Below are 23523 nucleotides of genomic sequence, written 5' to 3' on the forward strand. Positions count from 1 at the left end.
TTTTAGTCCCAATAGAAAATGACATTACGTCCGCTCATATTGCAAACACTAACTTAAAGTAAAAATATAAAATTTTTAAACAATTTAAAAATTTTAATATTTTGTGCGAAGTTTCAACACAACTGAGACGGCACGGAGTGCGCGGGCGATATACGCGGGTGGCGGGCGGTGAGGTAAGGCTCGCTCGCCACCAAGCCGGCAGCTACTTGCGACCCGTTAGAACCGGTTTACGCATCAAAACACGTCAAAACATTGAACCGAATAATTCGGCCGAATATTCGGTTCGGTAAGGTTCTAACCGAATAGTATTCGGTATTCGGTTATTCGGTGAAACCACTATTCGGCGCATCTCTACTTTTAAGCATATCTATACGCATTTAAATGCTACAAATATAAAAAGGAAAGTGTGCGCCGTGTGCACACGTGTCAAAAGTGCAACTTTTTGGCAAGATTCCATGATGTGACCTTAAAATTTTACTATCAATGCGCCTAAAGAACTATCACTTCACAAACATTACATCAACTCACCATACGGATTCTTAGCAGTCGTAGCCGTTTCCGTCACTAACGGTTCACTTTCACCCTCAGGGTTGACCGCCTTCACCCGGAACATGTAATCCTTGCCCTCATTGAGGCCTGTGACGTCAGCTTCCGGCACTTTAGTGGTACATACAGGTACCCATCTTCCTGTCTCTGTGTCCATACGTTCGACCACATAGCTCTCGATTGGTTCACCACCATCGTCTTCTGGGGCCTCCCATTGCAGCTTGCAGCCGTCCGCTTTGACGTCCGATACCTGGGATTGAGATTAATGGTTCAATGGTTGTAATTCTATGACGAATACATAGTGCTTCTAGAAGCCTAATAGAATAAATAAAAGTTTAAGTTAAGTATTTTTTTAATATTAAAAATGGGGGTAAGTGCGAATTGTTGCTAGAATTATAATTGCTTTTAGGTTGTCCTAATATAAAATGCATAAGAAATTATGTACCGCAACATTTTCCAAAATTATATTGATAATATCCAAGTCATTTCACTATCTTGCTTAATACACAAAACTGATCACCTTCTATACTACATTAATAAATTATAATAAAAAATCTACCGAATCATATCAAAAATTCTAAACTAGGTACATTTGTATTTCTTTTCTATTGAAGAAGAATTGAGACGTTTCCGTAAAATTTTAACGGAAACGGTTATTGGTAAAACTACGTTATGACGATTCAAAAGTGCTTCTATAAAGAATTTTAGTTGAAAAAATAAATGTTTGAGTTGGAAAATCGTTTCTGTTTATTCCATTTACATATATACTGGATATACTTAACATAGCAATTGATTCATATTAAGCAAATAACACAGAAGACATTCATAAGCAATGTACCAACCTTCAAAGGTCCCTTCGGCTTAGCCGGCTTGCTGACCACAGTGACCTCAATCTCCACGCTATCCACGCCTGTATCATTCTTCGCAGTCACCACGTACTTTCCGCCATCAGCTCTAGTGACCTTCTGCAGTACGAAGGTGGTATGGTAATCTTGGTTCTCGATCTTGAGTCGCTCATCAGATTTCAGGACCTGGTCGTTACGGGCCCAGGTAATTGTTGGTTCGGGTTCTCCTTTGACATCTGCTTCGAATTTGAGCGTTTGTCCCACTTTGACCTTGCGCTTTTGAAGGTTCTTGCGGTCAATGTGCGGTGCCACTGTATAGAAAATAAATATTATGAGTATCGGTTATACTATGGGGGAAATTTGGTAACTGTATGTTGCGCTTTGTGTATTTATAAGAATATTTTAATTTGAAACTAGTGTAATTTTTTAAAATAAATGTTTTGCGCATACTAATACCACGGATTACTAAACAGTGACTGTAATGTGCGCACACAAACTTTAATTTGGGTACTTTAACAGCCGCGAGAAGTTTCTATTATCTTTACCTCACATATTCGTTCAAAATTTACTATAACAATAATAAATAACAAGAATTTGATAAAAATTAAGTTCAAAAACCAGTTTTAGTAGTCAAATTTTCTGCGATGTGACAAAATTGAAAAGGTAAAAAAAAATTTAACTGTAATAAGCAACGAGATTCAAAATCACAAGCTACATATTCTCAAAATCACACCAATAACTCAGCCCCCGGAATCACAGACACAATAGAAAATCTATTGTGTCTGGGACCGATCGGGCCGTTTGGGGCTCAATGGGTTAAAAAATTGTCGAAGAAGTTTTTTCTCGATACTCACAGAATCTCGGTTTAGCGACCACCGACTTGCTGGGCTCCGAGGGTTCACCAGGCCCAGCCTTGTTGACCGCAATCACGCGGAACTGGTACTCGTGTCCTTCCTCCACGTCTGTAACGCGGCCGGTCGGACGCTCGCCCGTTGTGCGCAGACAGTCTGACCAGACCCTGGAGATTTTTATAAATAATTGCTTAAAATTGTCGTTTTATTTGGTAGGCGATGAATATTATAGATATGTCTGCTTGTGATAGATATATATATATATGTCTTTTTTCTGACTCAAAACAGTCATTCTAAAATAAATGATTCGTTCGAATTCCGTCATAATCGAATCTTTAATATACTTTTTTTTTCTGGAAATTTATATATAAATGTCATTTAATCCTATAAAACGAATAACTTTAAAGAACTACTGAGCCAAAAAAAACATTTCTAAATCATTCGCTATATAAATCAATTTTTAGTATTCGTAAAAAATAATAATATATTATTATTAGTAGTACTTAGGTACTTATACAAATTAACAAATCTTGAAGAAACTTCCAAATAGCCTTTTAATTTTGACTCAAGCAGTAAATAACTACACACCTGCTACCCTTCTCCCTCTTCTGAATAATATATCCAGTAATGGGAGCACCTCCATCTTCCTTTGGTGGAGACCATTCCAGGTCCACAAAGTCCTTGTCCCAGTTGCGCGGTTCTGGTCTTCCGGGTTTGCCGGGCTCGTCTGTAATATGTTCATTACGTTATAAATTATATAATAAAACTTAAAAACAAGTATAGGAAGATTTCCAATTTTTCAAAATTGAATTCGATTAAGAATTAAGTAGTGGAAAAAAAAAAAAAGTAAAATTTCTCATCAAGTAAGTAAGTTTCAAGTGGATCTCGAATAGTATTGTACTGTAGTTGTGAAGTTCAAAATGTAACTTTATTATACTCTTTTTTACATAGTGTATATTAATACTTTAACAATATATTAATACATCAAAAAAATCTTATAACACCACTGAACAATTTTCCCGAAGAGAACCTTAATATTGAGTATTGCACGATTATTCTTATTTATGGGCAAAAATCTTCCAGAGAGGCAAATATTCTACAGATTTTTTTATCCAATCAACACTCACCAAACGGATTCTTAGCAATAATAGTCTTCTCCGTCTCCAGTTCCTCCGACTCGCCCTCCTTGTTGACCGCCTTCACGCGGAACTTGTAGGGTTTGCCCTCCTGCAGACCGGCCACGTTGGCCTTGCAGTCCTTGGCCGTGCCGCACGGGATCCATTGCCCTGGAAGAATGGGATTAATATGAAAATAGGGTACAGAATTAACAATTAACCAAGCAAGATGACGTAATGGCGGTCTCCAAGCTTCTTGACTTGGTCTGATCAGTAAGAAAATTTGTTGTGTAACAATTTATCATAGGCACATTTTTAACCGACTTCAAAAAAAGGAGGAGGTTATCAATTCGGCCGGTATATATATTTTTTTTTATGTATGTACACCGATTACTCCGAGGTTTCTGAACCGATTTACGTGATTCTTTTTTTGTTCGATGCGGGATGGTGTCGAATTGGTCCCATAAAAATTTTATTCGGATAGGCCCAGTAGTTTTTATTTTATAAGCATTTTTGTCTGTAGGTATTTGTAAATTTTGCAAGTGCAAGTTTGAAGTCGGTTGTTTTTAACGCAGTTATCACTTGTGCCTAAATGGTTTTGTAATGGCCGGTTTCAAAACTTCTGGGTATATCTGTTTAGTTTATATGTCAGTTAAAATAATAAATAATAAAGGATAATAAACATTAGAAAGTGGTAAATAGGGACATTATCAGCAAGCGATTAAACCAATCCTTGTAAAATAAAAAACAAAAAGCAAGATGAATACATTTCTATTTTAGAAAACTAATTTGAGTAATGAACCTATGTAAAAGTGACATTGATTTTATCTGCATCGTTATTCGCCAAAAATAAAGCAAAACTCCATAATTTCGAGTTTAGCCCAACAATATCCAGCAAAAAATACCCCCTATACACTTATTACACTATTATCACAGACTAGCTGTGCTTCGCGGTTTCACCCGCATGGTTCATCTCCAGTTGGTCTTAGCGTTATGATATATAGCCTTTTTCGATAAATTGGCTATCTAACACCGAAAGAATTTTTCAAATCGGACCAGTAGTTCCTGAGATTAGCGCGTTCAAACAAACAAACTCTTCGGCTTTATAATATTAGTATAAATAATAACATACCAGTAAGCGGATCGAGTTTCTCAATCTCATAGTACTCGATGGGCGAACCGCCATCATCCTCCGGCTTCTGCCATGTCAGCGTGCAGCTGTTCTTGGTGACGTCGGACACTTCTAGTGGTCCCTTGGGCTTCGATGGTTTACCTGAAAATTATATGCAATTAATTAATAATTTGTAGAAACAATATTGCAAAAAAAATGTGTGCGTGTAGTAGTGTACACACGTAAGAAGTGAAACTTCTTTATGACCTTATTTTTTCAAAAAATAATTAACTTTAAGCAACGTTACAAAAATACGTCGAATCACGCGTGGTAGGGATAAGAAAAAGATGGCGCGTAACGGACAAATGTCACGCGTAACGAAAAAATGTTACACTAAATTTTTTTCCAACCCCGATAAAGAAGTTTCACTTCAAAAAAATCTAATGTTATCATTCATCTGGTGTGTGTTATGTTGATTCATGTAAGAAAGACAAAACATTTAAATTATTGACATAGCGTACAGTTACAATGGAAAATAATTGATAGTTTAGAAATAGGACGATATTGCAATACTTATCTCAACATTTTTTATACTATATTTGAGATATTCTAAGAAAAAATAGATAAAAATTATATAAAAGGACATCATGTCACAGGACTAGTCGAGCTTTTTTTGTTGATAAGAAATAAAATATTAAATTGGTTTGATTTAACATTTTAAGTGAACTAACTGTGCGCAGCGGTTTTACCCGCATGTTTAACAAATATCAATAATCTGTTTTGACTTTCCGACCATTTTATTATCTGTATAGATTAATAGTTAACCCAACTCACCAACAATAACAATCTCCACATCAGCTTCATCTTCACCAACTTCATTCTTGGCCTTAATAGTGTATTTGCCGCTGTTGGCGCGTTTGCTCTTGGTCATCAGGAACTTGGTGTTGTAGTCCACGTTGATGATCTCCAGATTGTCCCTGTTGGCCAACTGTTGGCCATTGAAGTGCCAAGTGACAGTGGCTGGTGGTTCGCCGATAACCTTAATGTCCAGTGAAACTGGGAGACCAGCTTTAACGGTGATGGGATTGAGGTTGGTGCGGTCGATACGGGGTTTCACTGTAAAATAAAGTTAAGAATGTATTGTAGAATGTATGTTTTGTACCAAGGAGACAGTGCAATTTGTTTGTTCAATTATCCAGTCTATATATTAATAAGTCTATGTGTTTTAGTGAGTTTGAAATTGTTTCCATATTTTAAAGGAACATCAAAGGGATACATATTTAGTTTCTATTAAATAGAAATTGCTGTAGTAGGTAGATCTTTCTAATTCTATAAGGGGTATAATATATTTTCTAAAGAGTAAAAAATTTGTTATTTTAAACATTAATGAATGTAGCCTTTATAGTTGGTTGTTTTATTTTGTATCATCTATGTTGTTGTCTATGAATTTGAATCTTGAAAACAAACAATTTTTTATACTCACAGAATCTCGGTTTAGCAGTATGCCAGTTGGTATTCTCCGAGGGTTCAGATTGTCCCGCCTTGTTCACGGCCCTCACTCTAAACTGGTATTGGTTGCCCTCCTCCAGTTTAGGTACTGTGCCTTGGCACACGTTGCCGTGGATTTCCGCCATCTTTAAAGTTAAAATTTATACGATGCATGAATTTTTGTAAATTTTGCCAAAAATCTGAAAACTATACTACGGTTAACATAGATAAATATAGAACACAATCTATTTATTTTACACATTGCCTGTGAAATAACAGGTAGTCTATACAATCCCTGGGCAATGTATAAATTACCTAGGTAAAGTATTTAATAGAAAATAAAATCATAATATTTCGTACATCGGCTTAAAAAACGATCACGAGGCGGGACTCGAACCCGTCCCTTTCTATTCTTTATAAATAATATATACACATATCATATTTCAATCTACCTATAAGTATTTTAACTGTTCCCAAATACAAATCACAATTCATTATGTGTTAAAAAACTTCAATGAGTTACATTTTATCTGTCCCTTACCTTAACAAACTCCCCACGATCCCTGTCCATAGCTTCAATAATATACCCAGTGATGGGTGCACCATTGTCCCTGATGGGCGGTTCCCACTTCAACTTCACAGACTTCTCGTCCCAGTCCACGATGTCAGGTAGACCTGGAGGAGCTGGTACATCATACGGGTTCTTCGCGAGGATTCCGTGGTCGGTTTCCAAGGGTTCGGATTCGCCTTCTTCGTTGAGGGCCTTGACGCGGAATTGGTAAGTGTGACCCGGTTCTAGGCCTGTGTGTGGAAATTATTTTGTTTAAAACTGTAGCCCGTTATATATTACGTAGACAGATATTTATAGAAAACATCATTATTTAGCTGTATTACAAAATATTGAGGTTGATTAAGAGCGTAGGAACATTTTATTTTACTGGATGCCTATTTTTATCTATATCCAAGGCATAATTCGAAAGCATCTGATTCATTGTGGAGAGATTTTGAATTATTGTTTAACTAGATCTACTTAAACTTGCAACAATGTAATTTAAAAAATGTCATAAATACAAAATTATCAGCACTTAAAACGTCAATTTACACATATAGCCAATATCAAAGTAAGATCTAGCATCACTGAAGCAATTAAAATAAACTATACAGCAAAAGAACTACTGTTAAGACGGTTTTTTAGAATATATGTTCGTAGCTACAAATGAAGACGTATTTTCAAGATACACTTTTCCCCGTATCAACTCAGTCATTTTATAACTCGAGCAATATCATTCACAATCCTGTCCATCTTTTTAAAATGTGTCCATAATTTTTAAGTCAAGTCTGACACTGAAATGAAAAATGAAATGAAATAAATTTATTTGGCCATTTTATGTTTTACAATTTATGTACGACAGTGGGTCCCAAACTAAGTGAAATACTTGTGTCTTGGGACCCTGAGTTGCGCTTCTTGGTTATATACATATATTATGGACAGTAGAAAGTTAACAAGTGGAAGAATTCTAACCAATACCCGCGGCCCCATCATTAAACCGGCTCGACGGAACACAGTGGGGTTTTAGTCGGTAAGAATCCGACATAACCCACGGCTCCTTCCCCGGGGGCCGTGGGTATCTTTGGAAGATTTCCCCACTATAAAAAAAAGGTCATCATCATCATCATCAGCCCATATACGTTCCCACTGCTGGGACACGGGCCTCCTATGAGGGTACAGGCCATAATCCACCACGCTGGCCAAGTGCGTGTTGGCGGATGACACATGTCGTCGAACTCTTTTTTTAAATTCTTCGACACGTCGGTTTCCTCACGGTGTTTTCCTTCACCGTTCGAGTGAGTTCAAAAAAAAGGTAAATAATCTAAAAACTGACCAGTAACAGTAGCCTCCGTGACATCAGGGTCTATGGTCCCAGCTGGAGACCACTTCCCGGTGAGGGTGTCCATCTTCTCCACGATGTAGGCGCTGAGCGGCAGACCGCCCGTGTGCTTGGGCTTGCTCCAGGACAACTTGGCGTGTTCTGCGTGCACGTCGGACACTTCCAGTGGGCCCTCCGGTTTGCCTGGCTTGTCTGGGGAATAATATTATTTTGGGTGTTATTAAATGTTGTAGTAGGACGCTTTCATGTATATAGATAGGTGTAACAATTAAGTTAATTAAGTTAAAAAAATGTGTGCGTGTACTAGTGTACACACGTAAGAAGTGAAATTTCTTTATGACCTTATTTTTCAAAAAAATAATTATGTCGAATCACGCGTGGTAGGGATAAGAAAAAGATGGCGCGTAACGGAAAAAAGTCAGGCGTAACGAAAAAATGTTACACTAAATTTTTTTCCAACCCCGATAAGGAAGTTTCACTTCAATAAACCTCAGTGGTTTTTAAGTCACAACTGTACACTTATGTTTGTAAACCTTATTGTTTCTGATAATAATAAAAAAAAGTAAGTAAGTATAATGATTCATATATTTTATAAACTTCAACAATCGTATTATTTTCACGAATCTTTATTGACACCTACTTTAGTTAAATATTAAAAGACATTTTCAAAGATCAGAACTTTTCAATAAATCATTCTGAAAGCTGCGCATGTACACCTTTTTGAGTACAAATTTAAGATTTCTCTGTGATCATAGATTCTTCCTGAAAATTATAATGAGAGTTAAGTACCTATATACCTCATGTTTATAGATATTAGATATACTTTGCAGGAATTAAATTTCAATTTACACCCACCCTACACAATCTATTTTGCGGGTATTTTCCAAAATAAAGTTATAAAATATCAAAATACCCTACCTACCTACTTTCATTAAAATATTAACGCAATATTTTTTTTCTCATTTTCCACGAATTACTCCACAAAATAAACTTACCGAGAACAGTAATCTCAACAGTGGCTTCATCAACACCGGAATCGTTTTCGGCCTTCAGCGTGTATATGCCTGTATTCTTCCATGAGGACTCGAAGATCTGCAGCTTCGTGTTGTAGTCCTCGTTCTCCAGCTTAACACCTGGAGCGGTCTCGATGACCTGGAAATTTTTAGGTGTTGTTAGTTCTAGATTGACAGGATGTGAATGAATGGCTAGCCGCTAGAGTATATCGGGGTATATTCGTTTAAGCTATAGCAAATGGCATATTTCATTCATTTTTTACAATTGAAGAGGAGTTTTTATACAAATTGATAGTGACTTAAAAGATAGCGAAAAATATTTCAACAATGATCATTTCTAGTATATTTTTTTATGCTATAGTACGATTCAATCTTAATGGCGGTTCGGAAGTTAGGTGCAGGTGCAGGTGCTTGTGCGCACAGGTTTCTTGACGTCTCGCTAATACCTAAAATTGATTTCTGCGCATCGGATCATACGATATTTCGAGCCGCCATTAATTTTGAATCGTACTATTGGCTATGTGCGAAGTGGGTGGTAGGGAACGGCAAATCGACCGTAGCGCACGACGTGGCAGAAATGTGAATTAATTCTGGGCTGTCATGTGTCAAATTGCTTTATTTTCATAACTTCCTTTATAAATTTAAGCAAAAACATAAAAATTAGCGATATGGGTCATAGTACATGCTGTGTCGTAAATTGTAAAAACAATGGGAAAAACAATTCCTGCAAGTTTAATTCGTTTCCAACATCAAAGTGGACATTACAGCAAAGACAAAAATGGATAGTAGCTGTGAAGAGAAAAAATTATTTTTCACCAGGGAGAAAATCGCTAGGTATAATATACACACTCACTTTTTACACTATTTTTTTCAATTTCGTTGAAAAACTAGTCGAAAATCAATATCACAAAAATATCTTATCATCTAGTTGACATCAGTTGAAATGATTTGACAGATGACAAGCCCTTAATAGTTGCGGCCACTAGGGGCGCTGTCATCGCGCACACAACGAATACTGACTAGTCACTAGTGTATAGTTACTTGTAAGTGTGTAGTTAATTGTACAAGTATAATTTCTTAGTCCATAAAATTAAAGAAAGGTAAGCTTGAATGTTCGGATTTTATTAGAGTAAAAATATCCTCCTACCGTCATTTCTTTTCAGAAACATATAACTTTCCAGACTTCATAGTTCATACCAAGTTTTAAACCTACCTTGTTAGCGAAAGTCCAAGTCTTGGTCGGTGGAGGTTCACCCTTGATGTCGACGTCCAATTTGATGGTCGTGCCCGCACGTACGCGGATCGCCACCATCTTGTCGCGGTTGATGTGCGGTTTCACTGTAAACAAATGGTTATATTATTATTACATTAAAATTGATATTTTTTCTTTGAGAAATGGATCATCTAACACTGAAATTATTTTTTTCAAATCGACACAACAAACAACCAAGCAAACGAGCGAATTTTTCCGCTTTATAATATTTGTTTATGATATTGTTGCGAGATTTCCCATATTATAATGTCGTAGCTTTAAACGCTATATTAAATTGGCATAAACTGATGATAATATTCAATATAAATTATAGTCAAAGTAATTTTATCAAAATATAGAATTTCATTTCTACCCTCAATTTTCAAGATACACACGAACAGACAAACAAACTTACAGAATCGAGCCTTAGCCAAGTGCGGCTGTGTGGGCTCTCCGGGTTCTCCCGGACCGGCCTTGTTGACCGCCCTCACGCGGAACTGGTAAGTGTTGCCCTCCTTCAGCTCTGGCACACGGGCCTTGCATTCTGGCGTCTGTGGATAAAGGGAATTTATTACACTGTTATTTATTTATTTATTAAGCTATTGCATAGCTTCTATCGCGGGCCTTGAGCGCGGGGACCGAATTCCGTAACGAAAAAACCTCACGCTCCCCACTCAGACAGGCGGAGGTGTGGCTTGAAGGCATAGCATGCAATAGCTTTACCGCGGCAGTCCCCGAGTGCCACACGTCTTTTTTTATTGTTATTTTGAAAAGTAACAGAGACACGAGAACTTCTCATCTTTTCAAGATATCAAATCTTCGTAGCAATTGAAAATGAGAATTATGTTTAGTAATTACCAAAAAAAGTGCCTATGTGAGCACACGTGTCAGAAGTGAAATTAGCAAGATTCAAAGCTAACAAAATCGTCATCTACTCCATGACGTATCACGTGACGGTATTGCGACGCGACCTTGTAAGTTTATTCTCATCGCGCCCAAAAGTTTAACTTCAAAAATTTATTTATTTTCTTCTAAATATCATAATCCAACCAATGTCAACGAGTTATAGTTGCTCATTACTTTCACATTGATTACATCGAAATTCGAACTATTTTAACCTCTTTTCCCAAATTTTCCCAAAAAATTTCCACCTCTACCAACAAATTCAACCCCTATTTTCCACTCACCGTAGTAACAAGCGCCTCCTGCCAGTGTCCATATTTGTCCTTCTTCTCAATAACGTATCCAGTGATGGGAGCCCCACCATTGTTCTTTGGAGCCTCCCACTTGAGGTCCACGCGGTCCACGTCCCAATCCTCGATGGTTGGGACTGAGGGCTTTCCGGGGATATCTGTATGCAAATTTATAATTATTTATTTATTTAAAAAACATCACATGTCATAACAGGACAATGCCCAATGTCCTGTTTAAATTATATTTATTTATTTGTAAAAAAAGGTACAGTGGAAGAAACGGTATAACAACATTATGGCAATGTTATTGTCAATTTTCTTCTAATAGCGTGCAAGTATTTGACGATTTTAGCATAAAAATGTCAAAAAAAAAGCTTGTGATGATTTTTTTAAGGCCCTAATGAACATCAGAAAGTTGGTTTATATGTTCTGTGGCGAAAATATTTCACTATATAGCATATAAACAACTTCAACCTCGCACTCCTCTCCTGCAGACCCTTGGATCACTTACCATAGGGATTCTTGGCGACAATCGAGTGGTCAGTCTTCAGCGGCTCCGACTCGCCCTCTTCATTGACCGCCTTCACACGGAACTCATACTCCTCTCCCTCCTGCAGACCCTTGATCTCCATCTCCGTGTCATCTGTCTTGCCGACCGGCACCCAGCGACCGGTTGCCTTGTTCAGCTTCTCTACTACGTAGCCGGTTACCGGCTTGCCTGGATATAAATAAGTTTATATAAGAATTTTTAACATAGGATAAATTATCGACGACATATTATATCTGCCAACGTTGTGGATTATGGCCTTATGGGAGGCCCATGTCCCAGCAGTGGAAACATGTATAGGCTGATGATGATGATGAACAAAGGATACATATTACATTAATACGTTTTTAAATTTTTTCTGTTGAACTTTATTGGAACCTTGTATACTTGTAGTGGTAACAAACAAGGGCTGATGATATTGACTATAGTGACAATAGAAACAATGAAATTAATAACATCGATAGCGACGATGAAAACGATAGTGATGATGAAATCGATGACGATGATGAAATCGATGACGATGATGATGATATCGATGACGATGATGAAATCTATGACATTAGTGAAAACAAAGTGCAGACGACAATAATTATGAAAGAAAAATAATTACACTCATTAACCAAATTCGATAAACAAGAATAGAATTACACTTTACAGTAAAATATCTCATGACAACGATGATATCGATGACGAAAATGATATCGATGACAATGATGATGATGATGATATCGATGATGATGATGATGAAATCGATGACGATGATGATGATATCGATGACGATGATGAAATCTATGACATTAGTGAAAACAAAGTGCTGGCGACAATAATTATGAAAGAAACATAATTACATTCAAACCAAATTCGATAAACACGAATAGAATTAAACTACAATAAAATATCTCACCTCCATCGTCCTCCGGCTTCTTCCACGACAGTTTACAACCGTTCTTGGTGACATCAGCGACCTTCAGTGGACCACCAGGTTTGCTTGGAGACGAAAGCACAGTGATTTCAACCTCCGCTTCATCAGAACCGTGCTGGTTCGTCGCCAGGATACGGTACGTGCCGGTCATGGCACGGACCGAGTCCTTAATGTCCAGTTTAGTGTTGTAGTCCACGTTAATTACGTTCTCTGTGACCTGCAAAGGGTAAGATGTTTTGTTAATAATGTCAAAAACGCACAAACAATACATGATTTTGAAATTTTTTATGATAGTGCTCTCGCCAGTACTAACATCTTTTTATATCTTTGAAGATATGTTTCATTTCAGGTAAATTTGTTTAAACGTAGGCTGAATAAAAGAAGTCCAAAATAAATCCTGCCAATTGTCGTTTCTGAACTATACAATTATTTTTTGATCAAAAATCAACGAATATTGATTTGTACAATAAACGTAGTTTATAAACTAACCAACCATTTTAACCAATGCTATGCGATTTGCGCATAACTTGATCGTCATGTTTTATGTAAGTAATAAATTAAATATTTCAGGACAATTTTCACACACGACACGATCTGATCCCATACTAAGCTTTCGCTTGTGTTATGGAAGCCAGATGGCTGTTAAACATACATATATAATTAAAGGACAGTTCTTTGGCATATTATAATATATTATGTATTTAGATATAAGTTACATATTATGTAATATCGACATGATTTTAAAAGAGCAACTATGGAGTTTCTTGCCGGTTCTTCTCCATAGATACTGCTTTCCGAATCGGTGGTAAATGTTAAAAATAATTATGTAATGACGATTCGAAAGTGCTACTAAATAGTAGTCTAATTGAATAAATGAATGTTTGAGTTTGAGTTTAAATAAATACATCATCATCATCAGCCCATATACGTTCCCACTGCTGGGACACGGGCCTCCTATGAGGGTACAGGCCATAATCCACCACGCTGGCCAAGTGCGTGTTGGCGGATGACACATGTCGTCGAACTTTTTAATTCTTCGACATTTCAGTTTCCTCACGATGTTTTCCTTCACCGTTCGAGCAGTGGTGATGTTACAACATGCGCAGATAAATTGAAAAATCAATTTAATTCCTGCGCGCTCGCCTGGTCTCGAACCCCGGACTTATCGATTCGAAGTCCGAGGTCTCACCACTGAGCCACCACTGCTCTCGTGTAATAAATACATATTGTTTATTAATCGAACCCACCTCAGTCTCGACATCCTTCCACTTCCTGAACCACTGCACCTTGGGCGCCGGTTCACCTCTAACGTTCACGTCGAAGAATATCGGCTTGCCCGCACGAACTGCCACCGCCTTGAGGTTGGTGCGGTCGATACGCGGTTTCACTGGGTAAAGTAAGTTTTATATGAAAATTCACTGTAGGAATGTGTAGAAACGGGCTATGAATATAAAAAATAAATTTTTAGGTTCATTAAGAAAGCTTAGCAGTTTTTAAAACCATTAGAATTCAAATTGAATTCATTCTCAATTCTATTTTCGTACTGATTTCAGTAAATGTCTTCGAAAAACATTAGTTTGCAAAAAAAAGAAAACGATTTATGCTAGAAATACCACAAAGTTATAAGCAATATTTTTCTCCTCATAAGAAAATAATATATCCATAAAATAACATCAATTCGTTCTACTTTCATTTTTACACAATCAATAAATTAATTCATAAACAACAGCATTTTAATGCTCCAAACAAGCAATTACAAAGACGGTATCAGGTGGAGCCAAGAGGCTAGATGTTTCCCCGGAGTGGCAAAAAGATGCGGGTTCGAATCCTACCTCGTAATCGACTTTTTTTATTCTTTAAAAATATTATTTTTATATATAAAGAATTTAAATGCTATAAAACTAAATATCAAATCTCCACTATACTCACAAGCCTTATGCCGTATAGTGGTCATCTCAGTGGGCTCAGAGGCCTCCGAGGGTCCGGCTTTGTTCACCGCGATCACGCGGAATTCGAACTCGCCACCCTCCGGTAGACCATCCACTTTGCCACTTGTGGCTGATCCAGGTACCTGTAAAAAAGAATATTGAGTTTTATTATGAAAATGAGAAAATATTTCATAGGGAAAGAAAAATAACGAATACTATTTTCAGCAATCAAAAGTAAAAAGTACGACTTTTTGTCAAAAAATAAACAGTCTATAAATAAAATTAAATAATAATAATCGAACAAAATGCTAATATACAATCAAGTTTTCGAATTCCCAGCAACAGCAATGTGAATATAAAATGGGGCAGTAAACTGAGTCATCTAATTTTACCGAAACAAGCATGTTCTACGCTTGATGCATGATTTCGATTATTATAGACAAAACTTTAATTAAAAAATTGAAATATCAGTGCATAAATTTATGTTCAAAAATACCAATAAAACTTTTTATTTACATAGTAATTACATTACAAATATCTGTGCTCTTAATTAATTTATTATTTATCGTGACTATTCAAAAGCTCATATAAAGTCCACTTAAAAAAAATTTGAACTACCCTAAAAAAAAAAGGAAAATTTACCTCAGCAGCATTCTCCCAATCGCCGCCCTTAGGCCTCTTCTGAATAATGTACTTCTGTATGGGCGCTCCGCCATCGTCCTTCGGCGGATCCCATTTGATCTCCGCACTTTGGTTGTCGTGATCAGCCACGGTCACGTTTCCGGGCTTTTCCGCGACATCTGGGCAGGATAATATAGCATTAATACAAATAATTTATTGGTACTTATAAAAATTTTCTATTGTAAATATAAATTTATAAAGAATATAAAAAATTCGATCACGAGGCGGGACTCGAACCCGCATGCTTTCGCGCCATTCTATTCCTTACTAGAATATTTTCTATTCTTTATAAATTTATATTTATAAAGCACTAGCTTTCCGCCCGCGGCTTCGCCCGCGTTTTCAAAGAAAAACCCGTTCCCGTAGGATTTCCGGGATAAAACCTATCCTATGTCCTTTCTCGGGTATCAAAACATCTATATACCAAATTTCATGCAAATTGGTTCAGTAGTTAAGGCGTGATTGAGTAACAGACAGACAGACAGACAGACAGAGTTACTTTCGCATTTATATAATATTAGTATGGATTAGTATGGATTTGAATGCCATAAAACCAAAAATATAATATCAACAATTTTCAATTAACCAAATATTACGCGGAATAGAATTACAATATACATATTGGAAAAAAAATGTAATCATTCAATTGCATAAAAGCATGCTTCATACAGTATATAAGTGTATGCTTAGAAACTTATCTAATCCGCCATTTAATCTTTATTTTATCGACTTTACACGGAGATGTATGAAAATTAATTATTGAAACACAATATTTAAAAAAAAGCTTATGTATTTCTGTAGAAAAAAACATCATTTCGAATTTAAATGGGTCACATACAGTCATGAAATCCTAAATTAAAGTCATTCCAACTAACTCACCGAAGGGATTCTTAGCCAGGGTCGCCTTCTCCGTCTCCAGGGGTTCAGAATCACCTTCATCGTTCACAGCAGTCACACGGAACTTGTACTGGTGACCCGGTTCCAGACCTGTGATCTCCATCTCCAGGGGCTTCTTGTCTCCAGCGACCCTGGAATGAGGGGAAATATTGGTAAATGTGTAAAATGTGTACATTTTAAACCTACCTACTATATTACTACCTTTTAAAGGAGAGATTTCACATTAAAAGTATGGATAAAGAGTGTTTCTTTGTTATTTTAACACCAGTAGTGGGATAGAAAACCATGTATAGTGTATACCTTAATATATTTAATTTTATAACATACTTCAACAAAATTTTGCATGAAACGCAACAAAATAAAGATAAAACTATATGTATATCTATATATTTATTCGTAGGTATCTACGAACAGTACATAACTACGAATTTGTATGTAGCTTTATTGAATCGTTTTCTGCTTACTTATCGTTGCAAAATTTTAATTATTCATACTTATTGGATTTTTTATCCCTACCCACAATAAGCAAACAAAAAAATTAACAATTTCAATTGCAGTTGGATAGCTCTTTCTCTTGTTGTCTCTTTCAGGTAAGAATTTAACACATGTGTTTACGTTTATGCCGAAAAATAACTAAAAATACACATACCTGCCAACCCGGACCCACTTGCCGGTGGCCAGGTCCATCTTCTCCACCTCATACTCCTTGACGGGGGATCCACCATCATCTTCTGGCTTCTCCCATCTCACCTTGCAACCCTCTGCGTGGACGTCTGTCACTTCTAGCGGTCCTGGGTGAGGAGAATTTTTGGTTAGTGTGGAAAATTGTACTTTTTTGTTGGGAGTAATTTTATTGATGTTATAACATGTTAATAAAATATATACCTTCTTCCTATAAATGTGTTCAGGCACTTCAATAATTTTGATTCGCGAACGCAAGCTTTTTAGACTTATGACCAATATAAAAATACCAATATATTAAAAAAAATAAAAAGATCGAATACTTATAGATAATATATAAGATAGTTAAACACCAATTTATTGGTAAATGGTAAATTATTATTTTTCTGTATTTTGTCTATTCAAAAGCGCTTCTAAACGAAGTCTTGTTAAATAAATGTTTGAGTTCAAACATTAATGCAAGAACGTGTAATCGGAGCAGTAAGACAATTTGCAAAACAACACTATTTGAATTAAATAAAAAAAATGTTGACGTAATTTTGTTGTTTCAGTATTTTTTACGTGATCAGTGTATGCAAGACTACAAGTTCCTTCGCGCTTAGTATATATACCTATAGTGGGACATCCTGTATATTTGAAATTTCTTTTTTTTTTCAAAATGACACTATTTCTACAACTTACCTTTAGGCGAGCTAGGCTTGCTGAGCACGGTCAGTTCGACCGTCTCTTGGTCGAAACCGTTACAATTCTCAACACGCAGCGTGTACTTCCCAGTGTCGCGTCTCACCGCGTTCACGATTGTAAAGTCCGTGTGGTACTCTTGGTTCTCGATCTTGATGCGCTCGGTGTTAACCAGCTTTATGTTCTCGCGCCATGACCTGTGAAAATTTTGTGTTAATACGGTATATCATATTATATCCTACTAATATTATAAATGCGAAAATTTGTATGTTTGTTTACTACATCACGCAAAAACTGTTGAACCGATTTTCATGAAATTTGACATAATTATACGTGGAGAACACATAGGATAGTTTTTATCCCGAGAATGGAATATGGAAATTTTAATTGCTATTAAAGTGTCCGTTACGATGAGTATTAGAAATAAACAGCTTTCAAAAAGAGACAAATTTCTGATGAATTTAGTAACATAGGTAGGTATTTCGTATTTTATAAAGTAGATTTGTATTTTAAATAGATATTACTGTACTATTATTGTTGTAATAATTGACGTATGCGAAATTTATATGAATATTAAAAAGTGTAATTTACAAAAGCTTCAATCGTTAACACATAACTTTCATCAATTATTTTTATAGCAGTTTTCAGTAACCTCACGTTACTCAATATCTTCATGGGGGGACGGCGCGTACGCAGTCCCCACTACCAAAAATTACGCGTCCGAGTTATCCACATTAGGGATAATCGCAGAGGTCAACCCCGCCGCAGTGCAATGGCGGGGCCTCGCTCTGGGGGAACCGCCTTCCTGATCACGGTGTCCCCTACGCCAGGTAAGTATGCTTTAGGACGGTTAACTCGATCTATTTACGTGTTCGGAAAAAAACTTCTATAGCGCGATTTAAAATTGAGCATAAAGCGTGTAGTGACATCTAGTTGGGTTAAGCGTAAGTTTTGTAACGGTACGGGACGCTACGCCGCTATTACAGTCTGTGCTATTACTATCCTTTGGTAACTTGACGCACGCTCCGTTTGCATTAGTATATCATACGTTCGACAGATGGCGCTTAGGTAACATTGTTTACGTATATATACGTTATAAATTTATATTGCAAGCAATTCAGATGTGCACAATATTGATATTTAGAATCCAAAAATGTTAAATATTGAAGTTTTTTAGTCAAACATGCCAAAACTCCTAACAACATTTTGTTTTAATTTGGCAGCATGTGTAAATATTTTACACATGCATAATATTTTCCTTATTTTGACCTGCTTGCCGAATTGATATCATCCGCGAATTAACTATATCGCATATTATTTTATTATTTTGTATAATTTATGAAGATGATGCACTTTTAAGTCACCCTTGCAAATACAGCTTTCCTAAAAAGCTGTATTTGTAATCTATTTAACACTATAGGTAGGTATTATTTTTAAATTTGCTAAGGACAACTTCCTAAGAAGCCGGATTTGTAATTTCTATTACCATAGTATTATTTATTATCTTTTTTATATAGGATAATTTGGCAATAGTTAAATTTCAATAAACAAATAGAATTACCAAGTCATCTCCGGTGGGGGTTCACCGATGACGTCCACAGACCACTTGTGTGTGCGGCCCGCTTTGATGATCACCGACTTGAATGTGCTGCGCTCGATGCGCGGTTTCACTGGAAACATAATTAAATATAAATAAATGTATTATATCCGCCAACCCGCACTTGGCCAGCGTGGTGGATTATGGCCTGTACCCTAATAGGAGTCCCGTGTACCAGTAATGGGAATTTATATGGGCTGATGATGATGTTATTATGTATTATAGAAAAATAAATAATATGATGTTTTAAATATCTAGTAGTTATACCATTTAACGAATATTATTTTGGTAACTGGTGGAGGTCTTACTTGTAGAAAATAATAAGTTTAACACCTATTCCTAGGAGCTAATGCTATGTCATAAAAAAAAAGTTTGGAAAATCCAAAAGTGCACGCCTCATAATCTCATCCTTTACAATAAAATTGATTATTTATAAAGGTGTATATAATATAAGTATGTAGATACACTTGTTCTCATGTGCCAATGCTCTTGTACTGTCTCAAAACAGTTGGAAAAGTAAAGAAAGCGGTACCGTAATAATTGAGCTATTTTTCTTGTGGCCCCACCTAGATGTGAAACTGCGCAGGTTTAAGGGACTGACTACCAACTTATTTTTTAAGCCTTGGCTTATAGTATAAAGAATCGAGTTTATAATGGTGAATTTTGAGTACACTATAAATATAAAAAAAAGTCGATATTTTTTTTGTTTATTTAATAACAATTAAACCACATCGAATCAGACCCTGAAAAATGAAAGGGTTCTATTCCTGAGCATACTCAAGCGTAAGAGAAAAAAAAAGACTCGATTCGTAAAGTATTTCGGTCGCTATCGTGTTAACAAGAAAATCCTCCGCACATACAGACACACGGACGTCCAAGACAGAACTTTTTTAAACTGTTTTTTAACTAGTTTAAATAACAAAAATGACATCAAAAATATCATGAATGTTAAAAATAGTGTTTTTTCTTAATATGTGTGTGTATGTATTATCTTACAAGTGCAATGTACGATACATAAAGACATTTTAAGTTTGAAAAATCAGATGTTTTGCGCGAAGTGACAGTAGTACCCACCTCAACGCTTCGCTTATGAGGCGTGCAATATTAATCACATAATTTGATAACATTATTTACTATTTATGTCATAAATGTTATTCCTCATCTTTGCATAAAACCTAATTTTAGTGTCGAATAATATGATTATAAAATTCTATTGCACTATCGCCAACGTCCATACCACGTTGAATACACCGGTTCTCGTCCGATCACCGAAGTTAAGCAACGTCGGGCGCGGTCAGTACTTGGATGGGTGACCGCCTGGGAACACCGCGTGATGTTGGCTTTTTGCAATTTTAATTTAAAAATCAACACTGTATGTTCTATTTTACTATACATAATTTATATATTTTTTGTTATAATTAATATCTTTTTTTGTAGTTTGAACCATGTCTTGCATTTGTTTTTTTTACTATTATTTTTCAGTAAATTTACCAGGCTGTACCAAGAGCTATCATATACACAATTTTCTTTGGAAAAATTATACAGAAAATGTTATACAGAATTTATACTACTTAATTTCACATTTCATTCTTTGGGGGAGGCTTTTACCCGTACGGGGTCCATAACTTAAGTACCTAATCTAATCTTTGTTTTTTTCTCTAATAGTGTACTTAAACTGAAACAATTAAGCTGTAATCAACTAACTAAACTGTAACTGTATCTTATGGATTAATAAAGCTTATTTTTTTATTTTTTTTATTTCACATACCTTAGCATTTCCTTTACAACATAATAGTGTGACCAATTTACAATGCTGTTAATAATGTAAAAATAAAATCACACTTACAGTTCCTATGCTTGCAGAGGTGGTTGTCAGTGGGCTCAGAGGCATCACCGACACCAGCCTTGTTGTATGCCTTCACTCGGAACTGGTAGATCATCTTCTCTTTAAGACCTTCCACCTTTGCCTCGGTCTTGGTGTCCGTTGTTTTTCTTACCTGAAATATTTATAAATATTTAGAGTACAGTGAAATTATGAGTTCAATTGTTGTTTTGAAGTAATATTAAGAAATTGAGTTTTTGTGAAAAATATATTTTTTAATTGAATTTATAAAGTGTTTTGTTTATTGTTTCCAAGTTATTCCTCAATATTTATTAGATATCTAAGTTTTTCTAAATAAAATAATAAACATTTAATTTACAATTAGATAATAAGTACAATTTTTAATTCAGCATTTACAAAATATAAAATATCTACCTATATAATTTTTGCATAGACTAAAATTCATTAAATCTAAAATAAAATGTTGGCATCAAGCCAGGTAATTAAACAGATAGGCTTACCTCAATCCAATCAGGTGAGAATTTGTCTTTCATTTCAATAACATAGCCGAGGACAGGGCGGCCACCGTTGTCTGTTGGCGGCTCCCATTGCAATGTGACCGACATGTTATCATAATCGATGATTGTAGGCTTGCTTGGGGCTTTTGGAGGATCTGTAACACAAGAACATTCGTTTGAAACGCATATTCCGTCAAGTATTCGATGCTCGAATTCTAAAGTTGAAGTTTTTAGATGTTGAAAATATTGTTTAACGCACGATCGTTTTCATTTTTAATATTAATAGCAAATAATACGCATGTTCTAAGTTTTAGCAATTATAAGTTATCACAACTGATCAATGTTTATTGTTTACAATGTTTCGCGGGCTTTACAAAAGTCAAAAATCTGTCAAAGTTACATCATCGAGCTGTCTTACAAAAACCCCCATAAAGTGCGTTCCGATTGCAAATATTGCAAAACATAAAGAATTATTGATTAATGCGCAATTACTATAAAACTCACGTAATAAAATACGAAATTTTTGTTGAACCTATTAGATGTTTGTATTTATTAAATTCTACCTGTTTCATTATCATTTGGTACGCATCTTTTCAAATAAATGCAAATTAGTGTTAGTTATGTGGTGCATAATAATAATATTATAATGGCTAATCGGATTTTTACCTTGTTGAATTTATTTCCGTCTGTTTTATAATCAGCTGTTCAGAGTTTAAAAATCTAACCGCTAACGAAAAAAGTTCTTTTGCGTAGCAGGCATTACTTGCTCTGTGGTAGCAGGGCCCATAGCAGGGCCCAGGGGTGAACCGTGAACAGTTTCAGTAATCAGAATTATATTGTTTTAACTACGAAATACCTAATAGGTACCGAATAAGTTAGTCAAATAAATTATTTTTTCGTTCAAGAGTTTAAAAAAGAAGTTCACAAACCGTAAGGATTCTTCGCAACGATGAATCCATCAGTCTCCAAAGGTTCAGACTCGCCCTCCTTGTTGACGGCGCGAACCCTGAACTTGTACTTGTGGTTCGGCGTGAGACCCTTCACCGTGAACTCGGTGGGTTCCGGACCGGTCTCACCGCATGGGATCCAATTGCCAGTGTCCTGTAAAAACAGGTAGGTATTATGGATAAATTTTTACGATTAAAATAATTAGATTTGCCAACGCTAATATTTTAGGTATTAGATAATAGATTAGTAACATTGCGTAGTAATAATATGTGATTAGACTAATGTTATCGGTCGGAGGTAAATAGTTATTAAATTACAATGAATAGGTATAAACAATTTTATTTTATAATAATATAAAATTATAATTAATCAATAAGCTTACCATATCGAATTTCTCGAGAGTATATCCGGTAATGTCGGATCCTTGGAAGTCGTCTGGCTTCTGCCATTTCACTGTAGCCTTATCGGCGCGAATGTCTACGACTTCGATTGGTCCGTTGGGACGATTAGGTTTGTCTAAAAATGAAACATATTATGCAAAACTCCGCGTTTTTGACATATTAACTAGGTATTATTATGTGACAAATAATTGTATAACTATAAAAAAATGAAATAATATGTATTTTAGAAATTATCTAGTGGAATTGCTTTCTTAATACAATTTGTGTACATTATAATATTATTATTTTGCACTCTTTTGGTAAGAACAGAATAATGTAAAATAAACTATGACAATATAAACTTACCAAGCACAACAACATCAGCCAGACTCTCGCAAGTACCAGACGAGTTAGTCAGAACCAGCTTGTACTTCCCGCTGTCCGGTCTGGTCGTCTTCCTGACCGTCAGCACAGTGTTCCTCTCGTACTTGTCAATTGTGATACGGTCACCGTCGTCTTGGACTTCCTATACCATCATGGATATGAGATAATGCATACATTTGAGGTGGCACAGACGACGTGAATACGTTTTGAGTTTATGTATTGAGAATGGAATGA

The 23523-nt window shown here is 35.9% G+C and overlaps 1 protein-coding gene and 2 non-coding genes across 3 annotated transcripts in view; 1 reads left to right on the plus strand and 2 right to left on the minus strand.

Moving 5' to 3' along the window:
- LOC123703439 (twitchin) overlaps nucleotides 1-23523 on the minus strand; it is a 122769-nt gene that overhangs the window by 58522 nt on the left and 40724 nt on the right. The window contains exons 53-80 of the mRNA XM_045651433.1: nucleotides 23272-23431; nucleotides 22908-23041; nucleotides 22507-22678; nucleotides 21581-21732; nucleotides 21084-21234; nucleotides 19202-19310; nucleotides 17641-17837; nucleotides 16928-17069; nucleotides 16261-16409; nucleotides 15343-15500; nucleotides 14702-14843; nucleotides 14020-14159; nucleotides 12755-12989; nucleotides 11815-12021; nucleotides 11298-11461; nucleotides 10526-10661; nucleotides 10072-10196; nucleotides 8841-8997; nucleotides 7840-8037; nucleotides 6498-6757; nucleotides 5952-6102; nucleotides 5303-5584; nucleotides 4490-4630; nucleotides 3370-3528; nucleotides 2831-2969; nucleotides 2246-2409; nucleotides 1389-1702; nucleotides 529-796 (exon numbers count right to left, since the gene is read on the minus strand). Of these exons, the coding sequence (XP_045507389.1) occupies nucleotides 529-796; nucleotides 1389-1702; nucleotides 2246-2409; nucleotides 2831-2969; nucleotides 3370-3528; nucleotides 4490-4630; nucleotides 5303-5584; nucleotides 5952-6102; nucleotides 6498-6757; nucleotides 7840-8037; nucleotides 8841-8997; nucleotides 10072-10196; nucleotides 10526-10661; nucleotides 11298-11461; nucleotides 11815-12021; nucleotides 12755-12989; nucleotides 14020-14159; nucleotides 14702-14843; nucleotides 15343-15500; nucleotides 16261-16409; nucleotides 16928-17069; nucleotides 17641-17837; nucleotides 19202-19310; nucleotides 21084-21234; nucleotides 21581-21732; nucleotides 22507-22678; nucleotides 22908-23041; nucleotides 23272-23431 (4906 nt within the window). The remainder of the gene's footprint in view (nucleotides 1-528; nucleotides 797-1388; nucleotides 1703-2245; nucleotides 2410-2830; nucleotides 2970-3369; nucleotides 3529-4489; nucleotides 4631-5302; nucleotides 5585-5951; nucleotides 6103-6497; nucleotides 6758-7839; nucleotides 8038-8840; nucleotides 8998-10071; nucleotides 10197-10525; nucleotides 10662-11297; nucleotides 11462-11814; nucleotides 12022-12754; nucleotides 12990-14019; nucleotides 14160-14701; nucleotides 14844-15342; nucleotides 15501-16260; nucleotides 16410-16927; nucleotides 17070-17640; nucleotides 17838-19201; nucleotides 19311-21083; nucleotides 21235-21580; nucleotides 21733-22506; nucleotides 22679-22907; nucleotides 23042-23271; nucleotides 23432-23523) is intronic.
- LOC123703606 lies at nucleotides 18317-18478 on the minus strand. Its single transcript, XR_006753022.1, has one exon. It is a non-coding gene; the product is annotated as a U1 spliceosomal RNA (small nuclear RNA).
- On the plus strand, nucleotides 20461-20579 carry LOC123703605. The gene has a single exon (XR_006753021.1). It is a non-coding gene; the product is annotated as a 5S ribosomal RNA (ribosomal RNA).

Source organism: Colias croceus, chromosome 26 (genome assembly GCF_905220415.1).
Source record: "Colias croceus chromosome 26, ilColCroc2.1".
NCBI lineage: Eukaryota > Metazoa > Arthropoda > Insecta > Lepidoptera > Pieridae > Colias > Colias croceus.